Source organism: Wyeomyia smithii, chromosome 3 (assembly GCF_029784165.1).
Source record: "Wyeomyia smithii strain HCP4-BCI-WySm-NY-G18 chromosome 3, ASM2978416v1, whole genome shotgun sequence".
In the NCBI taxonomy this organism is placed as follows: domain Eukaryota; kingdom Metazoa; phylum Arthropoda; class Insecta; order Diptera; family Culicidae; genus Wyeomyia; species Wyeomyia smithii.
Window position 1 is genome coordinate 122,176,646 of NC_073696.1, and position 15,376 is coordinate 122,192,021.

General features: G+C 36.0%; 2 protein-coding genes across 12 annotated transcripts in view; both read left to right on the plus strand.

Annotated features, from left to right (window-relative positions):
* Window positions 1-2,522, plus strand: part of LOC129731047 (uncharacterized) — a 56,519-nt gene extending 53,997 nt beyond the window's left edge. For all 3 annotated transcript variants that reach the window (XM_055690772.1, XM_055690773.1, XM_055690774.1), the window contains exon 7: window positions 1,666-2,522. In XM_055690772.1, the coding sequence (XP_055546747.1) occupies window positions 1,666-2,327 (662 nt within the window). In that variant the 3' untranslated portion in view covers window positions 2,328-2,522. The remainder of the gene's footprint in view (window positions 1-1,665) is intronic.
* Window positions 2,523-6,035: 3,513 nt separating this feature from the next.
* LOC129731044 (semaphorin-1A) overlaps window positions 6,036-15,376 on the plus strand; it is a 446,018-nt gene continuing 436,677 nt past the window's right edge. For 8 of the 9 annotated variants that reach the window (XM_055690762.1, XM_055690761.1, XM_055690765.1 and 5 more), the window contains exon 1: window positions 6,036-7,636. The gene's annotated coding sequence lies outside the window, so the exon portion shown is untranslated. The remainder of the gene's footprint in view (window positions 7,637-15,376) is intronic. The other variant, XM_055690763.1, reaches the window with a different exon arrangement.

The following is a 15,376-nucleotide window of genomic DNA, read 5'->3' on the forward strand; positions in this document are numbered from 1 at the left end:
AGCCTCTTCCCAGAACCAGGTGTAGTCACAAAATTCCCTTCCTACAGACAGACAGACGTTCGATGCAATCTTCTGTTGTATAGTCAAAAATAGTTTCGGGAATATTTTTGTTAGGTGAATAAAATATTTTTGTTAGATTAGGTACTTTGATCATCTTAAGCTGTTTTCCTGAAACCAGTTCTCGTCTTGAACTTCAAAACGGCACCTGGGATCGATTTCCGATTTCTGGATATCATCCCGGTTCCAAAAATACACATATTCGATAGTTATTAGTAGGTAGATAGTAGCATTGTTTTTAGCTCTGATTGGTCGAAATTTGCTTCAAAACAAGGCTCTAAATTTTTCATTAAATCTCATTTTTAAACATTATAACATCACAATTTACTGAATTACGATGGACCTCAGCCTCCCAACCAATTACTGAAAGAATGGAGGGAATTTGTTGAAAACTGATTTGATGTTGGACAATATTCGTGACGCTCTCGAAGTTATCGGTATTTTAATTTGCACCCTTAACTCGGCATGCTGCTGAAGACGCAATTCTACATCAAAATGTCTCGGCAATAATCAATAATTTTTATAGCACATAAGCTTTTTGATGGTTTACTGAAATTACTATACTATCCACTTGCCAAAAATTCTTATATATATATATGTGCTCAAACTGGAAAAATAAAAGATTATAGCTTCTGAACCATTCATGTGAATTTTGGTGTCCCTAGCAAAGATAACTCATTCAGAGACTTGAATAAGTTTTCCCGTAAGCAAACGTAGAAGCGACGAGCCCAGCGAGCAGTTACTCTTCGGCCTTTTGACGCACTTCTGTATTCACTAGGGGCATTGAAATCACAGGAATGGTGAAAAAGCTATAATCTTTTCAGGGCAACTTTTTTTAGCTTTATGGCTACTTTTTCTTTCGCATTTGTTCGTACAGGTATGGTTTTAGATTCATGCGAATCATTATTGTACAGTTAAATATTCTCATCTTTGTACATATTTAAATCCATTGGTTTTGTTTTGTTTTAATCAATCAATGTTGCACAATGATGGCGCGCGCTCAAATATGTGTTCGTAATTTGTGATCCACTCTTCTAACAGCTATATTAACGTCAATTTCGAGGTTTTCGGTGATTTGCCAACACTAATGTTACTGAATTTGAATTTGTTTTAAAAAACGAAGCATCGTGACCCTGATATATGTTATGGGTCTCGTAGGATTTATTTTTTGGTTTTAATGTGATAGTTCCTAAATTAAAGACGAACATCCATAAACTTTTGCAAAGCTCACTTTTCCCTGTAAAATTTCTCATTTTACAATTTGTGAACACGGTGAAAGATGACCTCAGAATTCATGTCACATTCAAAGTGCAGTGCCATAGCGTTAGCACGTTTTAGACCTACCAAATACGCGAAACTTCAAAACTGACGTACGCAGAGTTGTCAAAAAGATTAGCACATTTTTGAATCTAACAACCGCGTAAAAAATAATAAAGCCTAATGAAAGTAAATGTGCTATTAAAGAATGTTGAGAAACGATCATGCATATATTATTGTAACTATTCTTTTTTTTCGTTCTGTAAATGTACCGTACACTAACATTTTCATTCGTTATAAAATTTCAAGTTTTTTCTACACTACATAACGTTTCTTTGTTTTCCTCTCCAGGATCTCGGCAGGATATACGCGAGAGTCGGCTAGGCCCAACCGTAATCATTCCGGAAATCGTTGAAGAAGATCAAGATAACGAGGTTATTCTACGCCCGCCGCGAAGTCTCATTGAAGCATCCACTTCGTTCTCCAGTTCAGCAGTTGGCTTAGACAAAACCCTGTCTACGCTACAAGCAACACAGCCATACTTTTCTGTGCGTCCTGCCAGCGAGAACGATATCTTCACCATTTCAACAGCAAGCAGTGGTTACAATGCTATCAGTATGACTCCGGAGGTTCCTGCCATATCATATTCAAACCTTCCAAAGAACTATCTGGAAACACCGACAGTGGATAAATACCGCGAATCGGTCAGCTTGTACTCCATACAAACGGCGAGCGTTATGGCCGAGAAGGACTATTCGATGCCCAGATATTACCGCAAGTCGGACCTATTCGTCAATCGCACGGATCGGAGCAATTCGGAATTGGCAAATTCTAGCTCTTCGGTCACTACTACTCCGGCACGACAAGCAGAAAAAAGCAAACGATTGATGAACATACGGACAGCATTACCGCCACTCAATCTAACACTAATCAGAGGAACCTCTTCAGCCAATTTAAAAGAACGTGAAAGAGAAGCCAAGGAGAAGGATAAACTTAAAGCAAAACAGTATTAGCTTGTAGCAACTAAACTGTACTTATTGTTACGGACAGACCTGGGTGCCTGGGAAGTTACACTATTGTTATACGGATGTAGTTGGCACCGAAATAGCTGTATATTTTACTTAAAATTTAAAACATACCACTTAAGAAAATAAAACTTAGCTTTTTAAATTTTGTGCCACATCTTTAATAAATATATTGTTTGGAAATATTTACAAAATAATTACATAATATATCACTGATCAGCTTTTAGAGTTTCACTGCTATATCCGTCTTCTTTCGTTTCCTAAAAACCCGAATATGTTACAATTGTTGTAAGCAAACTTTGTCTAATCAAACATTGTATACTTATTAGGGTGGGGAAAAATGATCGATTTTCCAGAACCAAGTTTTTTTGGTTCCTTTTGGGGTCCCAAAAAATCCTAAACTTACCGGTCGATTGGTTTTGTCTCCGCTTGGCGCATTGCATTTCAATTTTGCATGAAAATTCATATGGGAAAACCTATTTTTTTGCATTTACCTTTCTAGAGAGCTAAATAGTGATCTAATAATGCACTACATTATGTAAAAGTATAGTATTCTAGACACCCAACAACTTTGCAGAAGGCACTGAAGAGCTAGGATGTCCCTAAGAAGAACTATAGCTGTTCAAAGTTGAGTATGTCGATTTAAATGCAGAAAATCTTGATTTCTGCCAACATTACCAATGTACCGGCGCCAGTAGGATTCCCATTAGAAATAACCTGTCGTAACGAGTTTATACACTCAGCTGGATCAAACAAACAAATTCAGGTCAATATTCTAGGCGTAGGTAGAATCTACAACGTGTTTCAGAGGTTACTTCTGATGGAAATCTGTCTTACACCGGTACGGTTGCAGTGTTGGCAGAATAAAAGATTTGCAACATAAATTTCGACATGATCAACTTTGATCAGCTCCAGTATTTTTTTGGGACACCCTAGCTCTTTGATGTCTTCGGCCAAGTTGTTGGGCATCAAAAAACCTACCATTTGAAGTCATGAAACCTATGGTATGAGTCGCTTTGAGCTCTTTAGAATGGAAAATGCAAAAACGTTGGTTTTTCCATACAAATCTCCATATAAATTTGAAATGCAATGCGCCAAGCGGAGACTAAACCAATCGACTCTCGATAAATTTAGGATTGTTTGGGGCTCCAAATAGAACAAAAAAAACTTGGTTTTGACTTTCTGCTATCAAGTTTCGTTTTTTTCCATATAACGATTCCCCACCCATTGCCTTAACTGAGAAGACAAGAATGCTTTGTCACTCATGACAAGATAAAAATTTATTAGAGTTTAAAATAAGTCTCCATGTTCACTGTTTTTGATTTTTTCCAACTGAAAAAAGTACCGTATTCCATTTCTTGTCTATGGTAAACATGCTCTAGCTGATAAAATGTACAGAAAGTGGTTTGAGCGGTTTCAATTTGAAAATTTTGACTTGCACGATAAAAAACGTCCCAAATACCCCGAAGTTTGAAGATTGGTGGTATGGGTCGATGAAAACCCGTGTCAAACACTTCTTGAGCTGACGTGCAAAGTAATTTTGCTCCAAGGTAATGCCAGCGCCCATGTTACCCGCCATATTTATTAGGCATTGGCATTGCTCCATTTGGTGATCTGATTCCTGTTTGTGGATCATCAAATCAATATACCGACACCTTCAAAAACACCGAAAATTGGGTTGGATTCAGTCAAAAAATCTAAAGACGAAGACTTCTCTCGACATGATATCCCAAGTAACAATCCAAATGCGAATTGGTTTTATCTATGTTCCATGACAGTTTAATCAAACCATTACTGAATCTATCAAGTTTTATTAAGGTTTTTTGAAGCACTTGTGGTTTTTATTATTCAATAGTTCTCAAGAGTGATTGAAAAACACTTGAAGAATCCGCTATAAGGAACCATCCATTAATGATGTCACACATAATTTGGACAAAAATTAACACCCCCCCCCCCATTCCCCCTTGTTAGGGTTACCATTCGGTCGGGGTTAAAAATCAGGACAAATTTTTCCGGTACAATTTTGATATGGGGTGTTTTCTTTGTTTGAGGTATCAATAAACGAAACACGTAATTTGAGATTTGCATTTCAAAATATGCCAAAACACTCATTTATTTATTTGAAGTATTTCTCGGACGATCCAATTTTGCAACTTTGATTCATTGGGCGTTAGAAGATACCTAAAACATGAGGCACACGTAAACGGTTTAAAATTGAGTCCTAAAGTTTTATACGGTTTTCTTCTTTTTATACATCAGTTGAAAGAATGCATTTTTTTTTTAGCAAAACGTGGCTTTAAAATAATGTTTATCGTTGTCCTTCGATTTTTAAATGAAGAATAACAAACTGCTCGAAATACCTTAAATGACAGTTCTCCCATATACTGTACGTGTGCGAAATGTCATTTAAGTCATTTAGAGCAGGTTTTTATTCTTCATTAAAAAATCGAAGGAAAACGGTAAACATTTTTTTTAAAATCACGTTTTGCTGAGAAAACGCGGCTTTTTCAAATGTTATATAAAAAGTGGTATCCAGCTTTTTACGCGCCATAATGACGGACGCTAAAATGCAAAGTTCGTATTAAATCATCCACCCTTTTGACAACTCTGCTCACGTCATTTTGAATTCTTCACGTATTTTTTCAAAAGAGAAATAAATTTGACAACATTTGTGTTGCCAATATCTCAGAAATCCCAAAACTGACGTAAGCAGAGAGGTTCGCACGTTAAACGTTTTTTGACAAATGTTAAGCTTATTTCAAACAGTTCACTAATGTTGCACTTTTTAGGTATCTACTTACACCCAATAAATCAAAGTTGCAAAATTGAATCGTTCGAGAAATACGTTAAATATAAATCTATTGGCTTATTTTTAAGTGCAAATCTCACATTACGTGTTTTATTTATTGATACCTCAAAAAATAAAAATAGCTTAATCGAATTTTTGCTGGGAAAAAGTTGTCCTGATTTTTAACTCTGATCAAATGGTAACCCTAGTAAACATGCATGATTTAATAAATAACATTACTAATAATAAATTTGAAAATTTGAAAAATCTTTGCTGAGCGTCTTAGTAGAATGATATAAGAAATCAGAAAAAAGAATTATAAGTTTCCATTAAACTCTACTGAAAGAGTTGATTGGGAACTTTTATTTCTTTTTTCTAATCTGAAAATTTGATGACAATTATTAGGGGTATTCAAATTTACAATTGAGATCTAAATCACCCCAATCCGGCTAGTTTTCAATAACGATACAATAAACGATAAGCTAGCAGAAAAGTTAAACCTGCTGTCATTGGTTGTGTCAAGTTATATCGTTTAACATTCACTTGACTTCAGAGCGCTGCGCTCTCGTTGGGAAAAAATGTCATAATACTCTCGAGAGTAAGGGAGAATATTTTGTTGTTGAGGAGCGTCTGCGGCATGAGAATAATAATCGACGTCAGTTAGAAGGTGACAACAATAGAACAGCACGGAAAGCAAATGTATAAATACATGGGACCAAACTAACGAGAAAGAGCAGGACTTAGAACTAAAGAGCATTAATGCATCGCATGAATGAATATGAGAGCATAGTAGAGAGAGAATAAACGCATGGGAAGTATGTTGTTTTATGCTGCGGGTGATTTGGGTCTGATATGCTATTGAACGAGCTGGAGTAGCATAGTCCTATAGGAGAGTGTGAGCATAAAATTATCGATTTTTGTATGAAAACCCAACATCGGAGAAGCTGAGAGCAAACAGGCCCGGCTGCTTTTCTACAGTAGCAGCAGAAGGTATAGTCTAGCAGTCGGTAGACGGGAAGTCGAAATCCCAACGCCATATAGTGAGAGAGAAGCATCATCCGAAGTACAATGTTATTGCGCTTCTCGCCTTCATAGTCGTCGTCGTTGTCGTCTTGTGCTGCGGATTTTGTGTGATATTCAAAATGTCTACCAGCGCGGAGAACTGAAACAGACAAAACAGCCCTTCCGCAGCAGGGCCGTGTTCCGTTGGAGGTAGTTAATTTTATAGTGTTTCTGTGGAAAACAAGCTGATAACCGGTACTGATCTCGAAGAAAGCTCCAATAAAATTTAGGATCCGTAAGCGAGTACTTGCTTTACGTCCCCTGTACCTACCGTCGCAGCCGTAGTCGTCGTTGTCACTCTTTAGTGTGTTCGGTGGATTTTTTGGTTCTCGGTGTGTTCCGTGTGAAGTGTTTTCAGCAGTTTTTTGATTGACCGACCGGCTACGAATTCCAGTCGAACCATAGAGTACCCAAATCTTCCGGTCACGGACGCCAAGTACGAGGTGAGGACGAAGTGTACAATTTATGAAGAAAAGGTTACGTGAAAATGGGACACCCAAACCCAGCCTGCTTTTCACCGGAGATTGCGTAAAAACCGCTTCCTCTGTTTCGTGTTCTAGTGATTTCCGGCCTGGGAAGAAAAATTTTCTTTCGTGCAAATCGAATTTTTCACCCTCTGGGCTGCGTGTTATATTGTGTGAAAATTGGCGTTGAGAAATAATCTCGTCAGCATAGAAAAAGTGAGCCCCGTGTCGCTAAGCATAAATTTGTGCATGTCGCCCGTACCATATCGAGCATAGTGCAGTAGAAAATCGAATTAGAATTCACAGAATCCCTCGAACAGTGCTGCTTCACCACCCCAGTAGGGAAGGAATGTAAATATCGAAGAAGAGGAAAAAACAAGAAAATCAATATTTACTACGCTATTCGAAGAGAGCAAAAAGGCAGAGCGAATGTGCGTGCGTGTGTGTTCGTCGTGTCAGGCATTATGTAGCGAAAGAAAGCAGAGAGCTCAAGAGTGTGCAAGCAGCGAGAGATAACAAAACAGAATAGATTTTGGTGAAGGGAAAGATAAGGAGGCTGTGTGGCGCAAGTTAAGAGTGTGCGAAAAAGATCAAGAAGAGTGAATGCGACAAATGTTCTGTGATTAATGATAGTGAAAGCCCTTGATAGCAGCAGCACAAAAGAAGCAAACCGATGATGACACACGGAAAGCCCTCTAATACGGGTTCATACACTACCGCGGGGAAGGAAATATTCACAAATCGTTTGCCTATCACAATAAGCCCAGAAGAAAAAGTGCATGTGATTGAATAAGATTTAGCATAATTTTTCATGTGAATGATTTCTTCGCGTGTCACACCGGATAATGCTGATGAGAAAGTTTTTAGTGGAGTTGTGAGCCTTTCTGAAAGCCATACCCTGTGCGCTATGGTCTGATGCTGTAATGACAAATATTTATTCCGACGAAAAGGTATTGAGCAAAAAGCAGTATAATAATAAAAAGGTGATTATTTGCTCGTTGGCTATAATTAAGATTGGTTGGTTTAGGATAAGAAATTTTACAATTACCTAGGTTTATTATTAACGTGATGTGAACGCAACTCTTTTAATTTTTCTTGAGAGTAAATAAACGGTAAACTTTTTTATATTTCTAGATGTTATTTTCAGTGTTTACTTTTTGATGAAATATTTGATACTCGGTCTGGGGGGTTCCGAAAAACATTAACCTTGAAATGTTTAAAAAAGTTTAGTACGGAACACTTATGTAGAGCATTAATTAAGGCCTCTGTCATAGTAGACGCGAACGCGAGCGATGGGGCGAGAAACTTTCCGTAGGTAAATGAACAGCCGTAAAGAGAGCTGTTTATTTACCTACGACAAGTTTCTCGCCCCATCGCTCGCGTTCGCGTTCACCATGACAGAGGCCTAACTCTTTGTATTCACGGTGACATAGGATTGCAACCACTAGCTTGGGCGATTTAACTGTATTTTTAACATTGCAGCGTTGCTAAAAGGTTGGGTCTGAAAGACTCTCCTTCTTTGAATAATGCTTTGCTGATAAGATACAGTCAAGTGAGTAAACATCAACAAACAAATGATAACAAAATACCTGTGCAGGTTTATCCTTACACTGCAAAAAAGTTTTTTCTTTTTTATGACTGTGGTTTACGCTAAATTTTTTTACATAATAGTGAAAAACATGCTTTGTGATTACACATCAGCGAAATTCATTAATACGTATTTCAATTGCAAATTACACCACTGAAAAATTATAAATTTTTTTTTTGTATTCGCGGTCTCCTTTCTGAGTAAAGTATGTATGCTCTTAAATGACGATTAAGGTGCCGCCACACGGACGCTAATTCCCTTAGTTTCTAAGTCATAGTTGATTGTAAAAAGCACTTTTTTTCATGATAACGCGGGATTGTACTGTCAAAAGCTATAACATAGAGACCCTGAACCACTCCGGCATGGCCGAATAGTTCATAGCCTACTATTCAGTGATGAAAAAATGCTTTTTACAATCAACTAAGACTTAGAAACTAAGGGAATCAGCGTCCGTGTGGCGGCACCTTTAGAATGGGTTGGCACAAAATTTACTATCATCCTAGTACAGTAATCATCCGATTATATCTGTACCCGATTTTATCTGCCCCCGATTTTATCACATTTTTCACCCGATTTTATTATCATAAAACATGTCATTAAAAAAATGTCAGGTTGAACTGATGTTCTATTACGCTTCAATATTTAAGATATTTTTCATAATTCTGTGTATCATTCTGGATGCAGTTTACATTAAAAATTCTATCGTTGCACATTGTTACATTTTGCTGTTATCGTGCGAATAATTGAATAGTGGTACAAATGTTTATTATAACCGTATAATATGTTCGGAGAAGTTTCAAAATTTTTGAAAACGCATCTTTTGATGTAGAAAACTGGGTGATCAATCCTCCTAAAAGTGAGATAGAATATTTACTTTTTCATTAGATAAAGATAGACGCTTGGTGTCTTAGGCAAAGTATAAGGTGATCTCAAAACAAGGAACTTTACAGAAGACATCATGTTTCTATCTCTTACATATTGCAAGCAACATAAAGTTTTTTATGAGAAGGCATTAAAAATCGTTATTTACATTTTAAGATTTTTCTGGTTGCAATATGTGTGAGATATCAGCATGCTGTCTTCGGCAAAGTTTAGTGTTGTGAGAACATCTAATATTTTGCTTATGGTACTGCGCTACAAAAAAGCAAGTAATTCATTTTACCAATTCAAACAACAACATGAACGAATAAAAAACTTAATTGTAATTTATTTGCAACTTTACATCGATTTTTTTAGGTTTTTTATTTTTTCAGGTTTGTTCAGAAAAGTTTTAGGCAACTGAATTATCTATCTGAAATAATGTTTTAAAAAAATAGTGATGATCGATTTTTTATAGTCACTTTTTGTTTTTGAATTTTTTTTTTCAATACAGGATCCCAAATTGAATTTTTTAAATATTTTTTATAAAAGCTCAGACAGTTTTCTCAAATTCATCCCTTGACAACTTTACTCTATCTTTTGTCATTATTCAGATATATCGATTTATGAAAAAACAACTGCAGCTTTTTTCATATGTTTGTACAGATAAATTTAAAAAAAAAAAAATTGAAAATCGCTGATTTTACGTATTTAGTTGTTGATTTAACATCTTCAATAAAAAAAATTAAATTTCAAAAATTTCCCGATTTTATCACTTTCCCTATTTTATCACGCCATGAATCATCAGGGTGAGATATAATCGGGTGATTACTGTATTTTGAAAATATTTATTGATTAGATTAAAAAAAAAAAAAAACAGAAATATTATATTTTCACGAACCATACGAATAATTATTCACTTTTCTTATTTTTAAAAATAATCATCTTCCAAACCGTGTAAAAGTAGTCTGCGTTATTTAAAAAAATCGCGTAAAAATAATCCGCGTTATTGTAGAAAATCGCGTGAAAAACTGCGTATAGAAAAGACCGCAAAAATAACTCGCATAAAAAAAGACTTCAGTGTATTTTGCTCAGGCTTTTTTCAAAGGTTCTGATTTTTTCATGCTTAGAATATTTTGATAATAGGGGTCTTAAAACTCCATCGGTAAGAGCACAGCCCCCCAAGCTGGAAAGCAAGAGCAAGAGTACAGACAACTGTCTTTTGGGATTAGAAACTCGTTCGGGTGCTTTGGAGCATAAGCGTAATTAACCCTCTAGTTAATTTTCAGACGGACTTCGAAAAAATCACTACGAAACTCAATAAACATTTTTAAGTATTGATTAAAGCTTTTTAAAGGTTTAACTGACTTAAGGCGGCACTTGGCACTAGAGGGTTAATGACTAAGGAAATGCTGGATGCACACTACGAGCGCTTATAAAGCCAAAAAGAAGACAGTTCTACGGCCCAAATTTCCAAACTGGATATAATAATCAAAGTTTAGGAATCACTATTCTACAGGATTAATGTTGACCCTAAAGCGAAATCATAAAAATTCAGGATGAACGATTATATCATTAATAGTACCATTGAACGGGGTGAAATTGATCAATTTTTATAACTATTTCCAATTAACTAGCTTCATGTATATTTTTCCCGAAATAGTATAATTTTAAAACAAGTACTGGTATGTGCTCCAGTAAACCTCTATGGCTATTGGTGAAATTTCTGTCGTCTTGAAACCATTGAAATCCATACATTCTTTCGGCAATGTGCTTTTTTTCGACATGTTCAAGATAAATGATGATTTCTGTACTGAAAAATATCATTTACGAAACGAAAATAACGACATTTCTGGTTAAGATTTGTTTATTTTGGCTCACTAGCTGCTTGTTGCTAAATTTGCTCTTATTTGATCGTCGTTAGACCCATTTCAATTCGGTTTGTTGCAAAAGCTCAAAAACTAGCTCTGAAATTAAAACCTTTGTGGTTTCCTGCGAATTCATCAGTATTTCTTTAATGGTATGGAATGATCATTGTTGAAAATAACATTTTTTGAGCTTTTATCAAACTTTACTCACTTCTCCAAATTTAACGTAAATAACCCTCATCTAAGATTACTTCAAGTGAATTCAATACTTTATTTTTGTTATTTGGAAACTTGTTTGATCAAATTTGATTGAGTTTTGACTGAGTTAGAATAATTATTCGAAAATATGAAAAATCGCACCGGGCATGCAAGAGTTAACTTTGGCATGTATGTGAATCATGCAAAAGTTGCGTTTATGGACACGTTAACATTACCTAGTGTTGAAAGAGCAATATCTTTTGATTAGTATTTTTTATCTCGAATTTTCAGGTGATCAATTTCACCCCACTGATCAAGTTCACCCCATTCCACGGTACTACTTCCTACAGTACTCAAAATACCGATATTTGGCTCACATATCCTGGCATGATTTAGAGCAGGGATGTTACGGATGTGATTTTTTAGACATCTGCAGATGCGGATGCGGATGCGGATATGTGATTACGGATGCAGATGTTGATGCGGATGTCAATTTTCATGCGGATGCGGATGCGGATGTTCCGCATTTGCGGATGCGGATATCCGTAGCATCCCTTGTGTTATATTTTGCTTTTTTCACATAACCATGCCCCTCCCCAGTGCAAAAGTTATTTGGGCGAGCAGTAAATACACTAAGGAAAATTTTTCTGCAATATTTTATGAAGCGATATTTTTTTTTCAATATCCGCATGGTATGATGCGGATGCGGATATGTGATTACGGATGCAGATGTTGATGCGGATGTCAATTTTCATGCGGATGTTCCGCATTTGCGGATGCGGATATCCGTAACATCCCTAATTCAGACTAACAATTTTCAAGAGAGTAATGGTGTTCACGATCACTAAACTTTAATTTAACTTTTAAAAGTTATTGACATACGTTAGAAATCATTACAATGTATATTATGAGATAAATACTGGGTGGCTTATAACACGGGGAAAAGAGGATTTCGTTACCAGCATTATGGGCCAATGTTTAGCAATTTATGCGAATGGTAAAAATACGAGGTAATTTCGTGACTCGATTAATACCCACCAATTATGTTTAGTCCCATTCATTTAGTTGAATAAAACGATGTTTTCAACGGATTCTAGCCTTTTTTCACGACCCATTTTTTTGTGACTACCACAAAAACAACAACAAATTATCAGCTGATGGGAGTCTACCAATCATTTTTTGCTTAGGAAAATCAGGGAATGTCAGGGAAAACAAAAAAATATTCAGGGATAAAATTTTCAACCGAGACGTGATTTTTTTTTAAACGACTCTTTAGCCCAAAAACTGATTTTTTTAGGCATAAAAGGCTATTTTGGGACCTCTACGATTTGGTGTCATATCCGATTGAATACTTTTTTCACTGCGGAATACGTATCGCAATGTGTCTATCTCTTTTCCAGATGAAATTAAAGAACGAAACCAACACGATAACGAATATTATACTGATCACGAAAGATAGAATGATAAACTTACTTCTTTTCTTGGATCAAATTTTCTTAGAAGACAGTGGATCTGATTGAGAAAATATAAATTTCAACTCAGTAATCTCTTTCAACAAGTCGAAGTTACTTCAACTGCTTGGAATGCGAACAGGAATTCTTTGTACATACCAACAGAATCACAAATTTATTCCAGGAAATAAAATTAAATTAAATTTTTGCAAAATTTTTGAACGATTTAAACGATATAAAATAATGTTGAAATTTTCTGTAAGTATATATTTCATATTCGATCCTTTGTTTTAATAAACTGTTCTTTTCAAAAATAACTACATAATCTTGGAGTAAGTTTAACTGAAGTTTAAGTTTGTCTCATATGACACGATTTCTCTGTCCTAATCTTCACTGGTGGCACTTGACAGGGATTCGCATTCGAAAATTTACGATTTAAATAATACCTTCTCTAGTGTCCTTCAAAATCTCTGTGAAAAAACTAATGCAAATCTAATCGTTTCCTATTGGATCCGTATCTGACGGATTCTCAATATAGAATTCTCTTCAATGATTGCTAGTCTCACAGACAGAGTAGAATTTTTTTTGAGGACAGCCACGATTCCAATGTCTAGGTTTCATTTTGAAAAATCTTTCAGAGTCGTATACAGGCATCTGAAATCTGGGAAACCCCAGCGAAAGTATGCGAAATTTATGTGTTCGTCCGGGTGTTTCCAATTCTCCTTGAGAGTGGAAGGTTTTGAATCCGATGGTTTCGCATTCTAGACTCCTAGCCCCATAGAAAGGACAGTTGTGAGGATTCCTTTTTCAGCGCTATCGAGGACGCCCACGATTCCAATGCAAGGAATCCTAGAGAATCTATGCGAAACCTATGTGTACGTTCGGGTTGTCACAGTTCAAGAGGATTCGTAGCATAATCTAAACCAAACATTTGTTTTATAAGAGTTTCGTATTGAATTATAAGGGAGCGAAAACTGGGTCACAAGGTGGCCCAATACCAGATTGCTGGGGGAAAATTGTGGTACTCTATCATGGCAGTAAACATGAGTTTTTTCTGGCAATTGACTCGTTCTCAGTTAATCGGCCCAACACTATTATGTTATCTAAAAAGCCAAATACTGTTACATTAACCAAATTATTTTGTATCATACTATACCGAGTTTACCGCATAATAATTTCGCCGCCACATGGACAGTTTTTGAAGTATGCTATGTGGCTTCTTCATTTCAATTGCCTTTTAGTCATAGTATAATAAGACCGTCCACATTCCACGTGGACAACTTAGAGGGTAGGGGACACAAAAATGTCCTCGCTTATCCACGGGGGGGGGGGGGGGGGGGGAGTTGACGTGGACACGATTTTTTTCCAAAAAAAAATGGAAATCCACCAAAAAAGTAAATTGACTTATAACAAAAAATCTGCAGATGTTTGTGATCAATTGTGAATCATTTTATTTGTTGCCTTATCGGTTTTTGGAAAGGTTTTTCAAGTAAATGAAGCACATGTTGAGAACCTTTCAAGAATTTCAAATAAAATAAGTTATATATATCGCATAATTTTTCAAAAGGTCCTAAGTAACAATGAGCGATTTTCTTCTCTCTCACACTTTTTCACTAAATAGAGCGTTATTATAAAACCTATAAACGATTTCTTGCAACAGATCGAAAGATTGTTATGTTGCCTAGCTTACTAAGCAAAGAGTATCATGAAATATGTAAGAATAACTTAGTTAATAATCAAAGAGAGTCTCTCAATGTTACTTAGGTCCTTTTGAAAAATTACGCGAGATATATTCTTTTTGTTTTCTCTTGTTAGCAATGGAACTTTTAGGTTTTCTTAGGATAATTCGTAATAATTTTTCATAAACAAACATTTTTTTTTTAACTTTTTGAGACACGTTCAACCAAGGCTCTACAGTTTCGAAACAAAACAATGGAACTAAATATTTCGCGCAGTTATTTCGATTCGAACAGCTTCATTCTCATTTGATTCTTTTCGGCTACTGTCATCGAATCACGATGGAAAGTGTTGATCGCTGTCAAACAGATTTAATTACGGGTTTCTTTGCCGTCTGGTGTTCATCCCGTCATTTCAAATGAAACTGATAACTGTCTCAATTGATAGAGACACTGGCGCATATTATGACACTTTTCCTTACCTTCAGCGTGTCATTTGAAATTAGACACCGCAAGACGCAGTTGAAACGGCAATTGCATCCAATGAATAGGCAAGTTCCGATCAATATGTCGGAGATTCTTTTTACTGTTGATCGCTGGCGCCTCGTAACCACTTTGGGTTTTGAAACTGGTATTGGCGTCCTCTGTATCATACCGTCACGACTTCCTTAACTTCCTCTTCCCTTTGTATGCGTGAAGTACTGTGTGGAAGCTCCTTGTCTTCATCAGCGCTCATTGTAATTTTCAATTGACAATCGATCGTCAGATGATAGTGACACTACTTTCGAGTAGTTTTCATTTGATGCACAAATTGCTCGAAAATGAAACAAATGTTTTTCAATTGAAATTGAAATTGATTGAAAGTCATTAGTCTCATCTATTAAGGGGTAATATCTACACACGATAAATACTCATAGCAAAAAATGTCATTGGTGAGTTATGATTTTGTTATGCACTCCTGCCCGAGTAGTACAGAATTTAGGTCCTAGCCAGCGTCGTTATTGATTCGTCATAAAAGAACGGAATACGACAATGTTTCACAATGGAGATTGTCGTGCTATTCTCAAGCACCTTTAAATTATAT